We start from the raw sequence: 10,681 nt of genomic DNA on the forward strand, positions 1-10,681 counted from the left end.
TTATTTATAACTTCAGTTAAAAAATATTACAAGTCGTGACATGTGTTGCGACTTAATTACTTCTTTTTGGAAAAATAATTTAAAAAGGACCACATATGAAAAAATGGAAAATAATTATCCCCAACCAATAAGAAAAGTCTAAGTTTTCATAAAAATGCGTAACAATATATTAGTAAGAATTCTCTATTATAAAAATTAACAAATTATTATAAAACTATTATAATTATCGTATGTATATTATTAATTTATAATTAAATGATAATATAAAATTATTGTAAATACTTGACTTATCTCTAAAAAAAACTTATCTAACAACCTCTAAATTTGAAGTTTATTAGTAAAATTACAAGAGCGACCACCCATTGAACTCAATGAAACCAAACCATGTAAAAACGATATACTGGATTATAAGTACAAGAGCTGTATCGCCACACATATCAGATGTAGGACACTTATGTGTGTAACAAATAAAACTGATCGTTAATTTGCACCGCATTCAAGGATTCTATGTTGTTTTTTTTTTTATCAAAAACCTTTGAACTGTAATAGTAATACATAGATACCCATTGAACCAAATAGATAGTGCCTGCAACAGTATCAGGTATCAACTCAGCAGCCTCATATACAACAATACTAGGTTTTTCTGTAATTGAACCAAGTAATTAATTAATCCCCCCAAGTAAATGTTGGTATCACAAATTACTCCTTCATCATCCATATTCCACCATTTCCGTTCATGTTTTTCCCTCTAAGCTCCGGTCATATATGAATCTCACCATTGTTGCATAAAATGAAGAATAGAGATATATCTATTTTTTTTTCAGTTCAAATCAGGTGTTCATTCACATGAAGCTCTGGTTACTTGTTTCACCTGCACCACTACTACACAAAAAAGTAACATTCAGCATCTAAAATAGTTCCAATTATAATGCATAATTTGGAAATAGATGCGACTAAGGGTATGCTTGGTTTAAAATTAGAACTGTATGTTTGCATATTCCAATGCAAGAATATGTTCTAACACATAAAAGGAGAAGGAAAGAAATTATTACTTTGGAAGTAAAAGTAATTATAAACAGAAACTAGAAACCCACCTCTTGCGTTTGCTTTTGGAGCCACTAGAAGACGACGGATTAGTATGCCAATTCCTTTTTCTTTGATTTATGAACCAGTTATTTATCTGCTTTAATTGCAGCCCTGTTTCCTGCACCAACCTTGCCTTGTCCTCTTCCTGAAAGAACATTCACGAGTGCAACTAAAAGTATCAGCAATCATCGAAGAGACAAATGCGAAGCAAATCAACATATATGTAGGTCAATCCTTATTGCTTAGTTAGGTACATTGGGACAATAATCTTATCCTGTTCCACTCAATTTATATGACTTGAATAATAGTTGTCTTTTTTATCATCATTGGCCCTAAAACTTTTAATAATAAATTTGAAAATATTGATGACCCACATATGACTTCACGACACAAATAAAGTAATATAAGCTTATATGTAAAATATGTATTGACTCCTTGTATTTTTGGCAAAAATTTGTATTATTTTTCGTAATTTAACTTTGATCAATTTAATTCTAAACATTAGAAAAATAGTAATTTTCATCCTTCATCACCAATGATTTTTTACTATAAGGAACGAAATTACTATTTTTTAAAGTCAAGAGATCAAATTAATCAAATTTAAAATTTGAACACTAAAATCAAATTTCATCATAAATATAGATACTTGAAAACGGATTTTACCCTAAGTTTGTTTATATATTCTCATATTTTGTAAAAATAGGTATCGTGATCGATAAAGTTGTATTTTTTTTAATATTTTAATAAATCTAAGTTAATAAACTTACGACACATTCTTTCTGAAAACATAAGTACAAAAGCAATCATAGGTGTTGAGGTCTAAACTTACTGTTGGATATGGCCATTTAGAATGTGACTGCCACCAAGCTTTTAAAAGGGAAGTGGTGTCGCCTGGTAGCTTTCCCGCTCTTCTCTTTCGTAAAATTTCTTCTCTTATGTCCACAATCTTGTCCTTGTAACCCTGGTCAAGAACATGACGTTATGTAAAGAACTCTAACTCACTCATTGGTTCTCAACAAAAATTAAAAATTACTAAGTGGTAATCATAGTTTCTATTAATCTTTGCATGACATAATTGAAGGATTTAATTATATGTACTGACAGAATAAAATTTATTTTATATAGTGATCGGTTGATAATATAAAAAACTTTGCACTTTTTTAATTAAATAATAATAATAACAACTAACATATAAAAATTAGTCAAACCGCGTAATTTGACACCATACAATAATTTCTCGCAAAAATATGTCACGCATACTAGGTTTGTTTATTCTTAATAACTGTACCTGTTTTAACTCATGCTTCAGCTCCTGCCTCACACGCTCCATCAAAGATCTTTCAGTTTCTGTGGGAACAAGAGGACCAAAGCTGAGACTATCAGCTCCATCCATGCTTCCTTCGAACAAGTTGGCATTACTCTCTGCCTGATCTTCTTCATCGTCGGACATTGTTGCACCCGTTCCTTCACCGGGAGATACACCTGTTCATGCACCATATATATAGCTTCATTTTACGTCTTCCATCTATTTTGTGTTCATGCACAGAATGCCATTGCCAAATAATGATAGAAAGATAATACATTCCATGGTTTCATTCAATACTTTTCTTTCACACAAGCACCATCGATGAAAATGAAAACAAATTCAGCAGAAATCTTAAATTTTAATTGGATGCCGCTCCATTCATGTTATTATCTCTTTAGTTTTTACGCATAAATATATACTAATAAAACTGTCGTAACTGTTACGGAAAATGGAAAACTAAAGCTCAAAGATCAATGATATGGCTCTTGCATTGCTATCCATGTTCCTCTCCACCAACACGCTTGAAAATGGTTACTTAAAACCTTAAAAGGATAAGAAATAATATTTGCATATTTTATTATTATTATTATTATTAAAAGATATATATTTTAACATTTTTTTCTGATCAAACAAATAAAAAGTAGTAATGTAGTCCAGCAATATTTTTTGGACTGGACTATCTAGACAATTACGTGCATAATTTTTATATGATAAAAGTAAGGTAAAAATAATGTAGTCCAATAATTTTTTTTTAGTGTAGGTGTAGAAATTATATATATATATATATATCCAGTTTGTCGCGTGTGAGCTATTACACAGTATAATATCATTATTTTTCTTTTCTTTTTCTGTTTCTCACTTTGAATTTTTTAAGAAAACCTGTACAAAACACAGGCTGTGGTTAGTCTAAAATCCTGGTTTTTAAGATTGGACTGGACTAACTGGTCAGAACAGTCCAAATGGGAATCAAACATAAGACTGGCTTATTTAGTCCTGAAATCGGAGCCTACGAAAAGCAGGTATAAAATCGAGTAAATGGGTTCAAAATCGAATATAACTAGGCATGAGCAAACGAGCCATAAATTCAGAGCAGCTTGTTGGAAAGAGACTTTTTTCTTCTTTTTTTATTTATTAAAAAAACAAAAAAAAAAAACATTGTTTTGGACTCACAATTTGGGTCCTTTTGAAGAACTTCACATCACTCATTTCCAACCATTTGGTGACTCGGTAACAAAATATATATTTTTTAAATAATATTATCTCTAATATTTTTTTATAAAAAACAAGTGATAATAGTATTAAACATTAGTTGGAAGTAGAAATAGGTTCAAACATATTTTTCACTTAATATTGCATATAATATTAAAAAATTAAAATAATATTACTTAACTAATACCTATTTAACCATGATTAAAACCATTACTTTAATTAGTTCGATATAATTATAGATGCATTTAAAATTTTCTTATAAGCTTGAGCAACATTTATTATTTTAGCATTTATAGTTATCTTTAGTTTATAAATATGATGAGAGTTTTTTTTTTCATTTCTTTTCAACTGGACTTCTTTCTCTCTTTTTCAAATTTAATTTATTCACTCAACTTTTAGTGAAATATACCCATCGCCATCTCTCGTCCCCTTGGAATGAAATTAAGTTCTTAAATATTAAATAATATGTTCAACAATTGAAGGGACGCATTTCGGAAGAGGAAAGGTTACCACTCTGGGGGTTGTGTAGCCTCCAATTTTACTTTTATTCCTCTCCTCAACTTTTTTACTAACAAAATATTATGAGGACAATAATTTATAATTTATAAAATACAATAACATGGAGGATTCAAACAAAGATTAGTTTCTGTGATAGTTGAAACTTACCAGTCAAGCTTTGTAGAGATTGTTCCAGCTCCCAACAAGCCATAACAGCTTCCATAGCATGAACACGTACATGTTGTTGCAATTGTTCTTTGAAAGCACAGAGCAGTATAACATAATGCGTCTACAACAACAACAAAAAAAAAGAGCAAAACATGTAAATTAAGGAGCAATGTGAAATAAGCCCATTGTCCTGTAAACTAAACTCAATCATGGAACCAGTCAACAATAGACAAAATGTCAGTAGCACATTCTTTTAAACACATTTTTATTATTAACTGAAATTTATTAAAAAATATAAAATTTTGATGAACTTTACCTCTTATTTAATGTGTGATTCTTAATTTTATAATTTTCAATGAATTTTAATTGATAATAGAATGTGTGCTAGAAAGAGTGTTTTGCTAGTACTTCTCTAAAGAATATCCAAACCAAAACATTAAGAAGGGAAATGCAATAGGTTATATGTAATTGAACATATACACCGTACACAAGGTGCTAAACTTCAACAAATAAATCTTCTTTTTTTGTTGTTGTTTTTATCGTTGCATTGACTTAGTAACAAGCTAGCTAGTAATAAGGTAGATCGTGATGTCTGGTTAATGCAAGCTAGCTCATTCATTAATCAAATATTGAATTTGTTTTAATCTTCATCATCTTTGCCTCTCTTATACTATGTGAAGTGATTAACAAGTTTGAATATTGGACGCTGAAAATGAATAAACTTGGATTGGTTTATGCGTTAATCAATAAATAAATAGATACACCAACTGCTATCCAATGGAGGACAACTATAATAACGAGTTAGGTCCCATGAATTCATTATTATAGTTGGCCAAACAAGTAACGTATACGAGGGGGAAAGAAAGAAACTTGGCGAGAATGGTTATCAACATAGTATTCTACAAGAATTCAAGAACTCGTAACCACCGCTTTAAGTTTTCATCCTAAAAAGAATGAACAAGTGAAACATATGTGGAAGAAGATTAAGATTAAGATATTCTAGATGATAAAACATAAAAGCACTCTTTGAAATAAAGGGAACACATTCAAGCACCCTTGAATGGCGTTATTACGACATTACACCAGAACAAATCAGATTCATTTACTCACTAGTCGTACACCACCCTCCAACATGTAAAAGAAATGTTACTTTTTCTCCCCTCTCTTTCTCTCCTCTCTGTGTCTCTTGTTTTTTTGTCCAATTCGTGGATTTTGCACTAGAACCAACAATCCTGTAACTGTTCTACCATAATCGACAAACAGTTCCCTTTCTTTTATTTTTTTTCAAAATGCTAACAACAAATTCCGGAAAATCAGGAAAGGAAGGTCCTCTGGGATTTGCCGAATAAAGAGAAAAATTATAAAATTATAAAAAAAAATTGAGACACAAAAGAATTGACCTTTGCCATTTAAGAAAGAGCATTTAATCATATTTATACTTAATACAAAATTATACAATAATAAAGAGATAAGATGAAATCATAAAAATAAAATAAATATAGCATGATTAATGTGACACAAGTTGTAGATTAAAATAGTACTATCATATTAATTTATTATACTAATAATATAATTCTTTATCAAAGGCACAAAGAGCTAGATGAAAGACGTTTGTCAAAGCATAACAAATTCACACAAACGAAAAGCATCTTAATTAACAGTTCAAAAATCAGAAGAAAAAAGAAGAAAGAAACGACAACCGAAAGGAAAAAAGCAGGCCCTTAAATCAAATCTTGTATGTAACTCCTTTGCAAAGTGGATTAGAGTACTAGAACAGAAAACATTAATCATCATCATGGAGAGGGTTGATATATATATATATATATATATATATATATATATATATATATATATATATATATATATATATATATATATATATATATATATATATATTATGATATAGAATAATAGGATGAGTGATAAAGTTATAACTGAACAAAACAATGATTACAATCATGATTTTAAATTGTGGTCGTTAAAAAAATTATGAAATGCCGTTGATGTGACAATAATTGAAGTTGTCATGGGGAAACGGTAATTCAAAATACTTTTTCGTTGTCACCGTAATTTAAAATTAAGATTGTCAGAGAGGAAGCAAGAGCAAACCATGAATTGATCAAGCTCTTTGTCGTCGACGACGCCGTTTCCGTTTCCGATGCCGGAGTACTTGTCGACGACGCGCTGCGACTGCTGAAGCTGCGCGTCGATCCTTGGAAGCTGGTCAACGGGGGTGGCGATTCTCAGGCATGAGACATGCGCCGATAGGAGCTGGTCGTAGAGAGGGTGACCTAAAATGTCCGCTTTGTATTCTGCCAAATCATCCGGTTCAGAGTTGCTCTCGGTCCGGTTCCGATCCATGCCGCTGCCGCCGCCGCCGCGAACGTCGTCGTTTTGCTGCGTCGTTGCGGCGGATTCCGGCTGCAGGTGGAGGAAATTCTGCTGGCGGAGCGTCGCCGCGGTGCTGTTGTTCAGCCACGTCGGCGCCCCGCCGGAGAGCGGGAGCAGCCGCTGCATGTCCCTGCTCTGACCTAACTGCTGCTCCTCGGTAAACGGCTGGAACGTGATTTCGTGCGGTAGATGGTCGTGGAAAGCCATTTATAAGCGCTTTCTGTTTGTTATCTTATGTTCTTTGTTCTCAGAAGAACATTTAATTGGATTTCATAGACTATCTACACGCTCGGTGTTAGATTTCACGTGACAGTAAAGGGATTTGGAAGAAGGGAAGGGATTTGGAAAAACACTTTCTTCTATAAGGGAAGACTTTTTGAAGTGTTGACACGAAGATCGAGGGAGGGAGGGAGGGTGAAGAGGATCGGAGGGTGGGATTGGTGATAACGTGGAGGGATTTGTGGTGCCACCTTATTGGAGATTTTCGTTTAATAAGACAAGGCTTGATCAATGATGTTGGAGGCAGCTAATAATGACATTATTATTATTATTTGTTTAATTATTATGCCTAATAGAATAATGCTACTATTTGCATTTTTTTAACTAATGTTTCGTGTTAGGATATGGTTCCGAGAGAGGACACAGTCTGCCGACGTGTTGTTCTTGAATTTATTTTCTCTTGGAGATAGGCAAAGATATCTTTAAAAATAAGGACAAAAAATCGGTTTTACTGTTTGACGGGAAATTAGAATTGAAAAGATGCGGACTTTTGAGAACAGATGAATCAGTCCTAACTATCCTAACGCAAAATATATAATAAAATAAGGAACGGGTCACACAAGGTACTAGGTCGTGTTTAGGGCACAAAATAGGGTGGCAATAGGTAATGTTAGGTGCGTCGTAGGGATTGGCGCGAGATTAGCAGTAAGCAAAATCCAAGAATTGTAGGTATAGCAAAGCACAGCACAGGATCCTTTATGCCATAGATTATTGGGAAGTGACAAGTCACTTTTTCAGTTACCTTGCTCATCTAGATTTTTCTTTTTCTTTTTCATTTTATCTACATTTCTCTTTTAAGTTTCTATTTGTTTGTTTTTTTATGAAGAATTTAAGCTTCTATTTGGCACAATTGAAAGAGACTTAAAAGAATTGAAGAGAATGAAAGTGAGTTTATTTGATTTAACATGAATTAGCATATAATTATTTGTTTAAAAACATAGATTATTGAATTTTTAGATCACTTGAGTATGTAACTGATTAAATATAGATATAGTTTTGTCATTTATAATAATTATATTTGATAACATGATTATCTCTAAACAAAGATATTTGTAGTCGAAAATAAAAAAAAAAAGTAGACTCATTGTTGCAGACTTTGACTTTGAGTTGAGAAGAAAAATAAAAAAAAAATATGTATTTTTTATTGATTACCCTTCGTATTCATTTTGGTGAAAAGAAATGAAAGTATGAGAAAAGTAAAAGAATGAAAAAAGGTGAAAAAGAGTAGAAAGTGAAAGAGTATAAAAGAGATGAAAATTTTGAATTAAAGTAATAGGTAAATATTAATAAAAAATAGAGATGAAACAAATATCCAATTTACCTCGATCATCCATGCATGCATCTTTCCTTTTATACGCAACAATTACTTTTTAGAATTACATTGTTAGTTGATGATGAAAATTATATAATTAGTTACACAACTTTATCTTACCATCTAATCAATTATGTTATAAGCATAATTATTGTGTTATAAATATGAGATCAACTCTATATAATTCGAACGATTCAATGGATATACAACCGATTATGCTTACATTATAATCAATTATTTAATCAAGCATTCGCCGGACAATTTTAAAATGATGAGACTTTTTTCTCACCAACCAACACTTTCACTCCCTTTCATATCATTTTGAATGAAATTTTTATCCATGGGATCCCCCAATTTTTTTAAAAATTGTAGCATATATTCACCCAAACAAACATTTATCTCACAACTTTCATTTCTATAATACCTCAATTCAATTATATCTCAAATTCACTCAAATCAAACACATCCTTGATGTGCATGAAAAATTGAAAAGGTAGCTCCCTTAATCGAAAAGTATGGGAGAAGTGAGAGTTGAGGTGAGACGATGGAAGCATAGTGGGAATGAAAAAGTGGGGTGAGGCAATGCATATGCTGAACTCCAACAGCGCGGTGTGTCCTACAAAATATATAACAATTATGTACACTAATATAATCGATTATGTGAACTTACGATGAAAAAAATAACACATTAATTCTGTGATGGTAAAATGGTATTTCCACCCTATTTTCTCATCTAACAAATAATATTAATTTACAATACAAAAAATATTTTTTTATCACTTCTGCTTAATATCTATAATTTTTTTTATAAAAGCAAGTTTCTTTAATGTATTACTTTATTCTTAAATATAATAAAAAAAATATTTTTTATTAGTTTCAAATATTAAAAAATTTCAGTTAACTTTCTCTCATTTAATACTAATATTTAAAAAAATATGTTTTATTTAATTGAAATTTTAGTTTTAATATTTCTATTTTAGTTCTGATATTAATTTCTAATAAAAGATAAATTTGTTTTAGTGTAAATTATTTTTTTATTCTATTTAAAGAAAAAATTATTATTAAAATTTCCTACTTTCAAGGTAATCTCGTGGGGACTTGTGCCATTCATCTCCTTTCTATGGATTACTTTTTCTTCTTATATTAGTAATATTTTTGTACATATTCTTACCTTGCGGAGTAGTTTGGTGATCACTAGACAAACTAATAATTCTTGTATACACTTAGATTATAAAAATCAACAGTTCTCATTATTCTCATCGTAAAACTAAACACACGGACATTGGTGGATATAAATTAAAAATACAAGTGTTAGGTATCGAATTAATAAGTACTCTAAGAAAAAAAAAATTAATTACTACTTATAAAAAATTAGTTAATTAAATTATAATACTTTTAATTAAAAAATATTTTTTTCTTAAATTATCATTCATTATAACTTAATACTCTCTCTAAACTTATATATATACGTAAAAAAGTGATCTTATATATTAAACATAAATATAAATAAAATTATTTTATTTTATTTTATTTATTGTTGTCATCCCTAAAATATCATTTATTTAATTTTATTTTTATTTTGGTTAGATTAATTTTTTAGTCCTCTAATTTACTTTTTAAATTTAATTTAGTCTTTTAATTTTTTTTTAATTTAATTTTCTAATTTTCTAAATTAATTCAATTTGATCATTCAGTCCAAATTATACGGAATCATATTCCCTGTGCGATTCAAAACCATCACAAATACATATTTTCCAACAACAAATGATTTAATTTTAAAAGTTAGAACACTAAATTGAATAAAAAAACCAGAAGACTAAATTGAATAAAAAAAAACCAGAAAACTAAATTGAATCAATTTTAATAATTAGATAACCAAATTAAATCTAAAAAAATGAAACGATCAAATTGAACCTAAATAATAAATTAGAGGACTAAAAAATTAATTAACATTCTATTTTCATGAATTCTTTTTTATTCACGATAACAAATTCCAATAAAGTATATTTTAAAAATAACATTATTTTTTTACTCAAAATTAGAAAAATTAAATAATATCAATTAAATTTTTTAATTAATGTGAAATTAGTTATTTTTGCTTATATATAAGTTCAAACATAAATCTCTTTTAAATAAAGAGTATTTTAAATATAACATCATTAAATGAAACAAAAATAATCAAACTTTACTTAAAAAAGAGAACAAAAAATTATGATTTTTTTCTTATAAAAGAAAACAAAGGGAGTATAAGATTATTCAAACTTAATTAATGACATGAAAGTCAAATCTTAAATATATAATTAAATTAAATATTTATATAAAATACACGTGTTATTACAGAAAAAATACAAATAATATCATGTATATTAATTTTGAAATAATTACTCATTTGAGTCGCAAAATTTTACTCTTTAGTTTTTATACTTAAAAAT

The 10,681-nt window shown here is 29.5% G+C and overlaps 1 protein-coding gene across 2 annotated transcripts; it reads right to left on the minus strand.

The window, feature by feature from the left end:
• Positions 1-385: 385 nt before the first annotated feature.
• LOC114387838 (homeobox protein knotted-1-like 2) lies at positions 386-7,575 on the minus strand. 2 transcript variants are annotated; one of them, XM_028348048.1, is made up of 6 exons: positions 6,377-7,575; positions 4,268-4,388; positions 2,375-2,568; positions 1,916-2,047; positions 1,095-1,231; positions 386-879 (listed from the first exon to the last, which is right to left on the minus strand). In XM_028348048.1, exons 1-6 carry the CDS (start codon positions 6,863-6,865, stop codon positions 843-845), a joined length of 1,110 nt encoding a protein of 369 aa, XP_028203849.1. In that variant the 5' UTR covers positions 6,866-7,575; the 3' UTR covers positions 386-842. The 2 variants fall into 2 exon arrangements, with proteins under 2 accessions (XP_028203849.1, XP_028203848.1); XM_028348047.1 differs by having other exon boundaries at positions 386-882.
• Between the last annotated feature and the right edge of the window lie 3,106 nt (positions 7,576-10,681).

The sequence above is a fragment of the Glycine soja genome, chromosome 15 (genome assembly GCF_004193775.1).
Source record: "Glycine soja cultivar W05 chromosome 15, ASM419377v2, whole genome shotgun sequence".
Lineage (NCBI taxonomy): Eukaryota > Viridiplantae > Streptophyta > Magnoliopsida > Fabales > Fabaceae > Glycine > Glycine soja.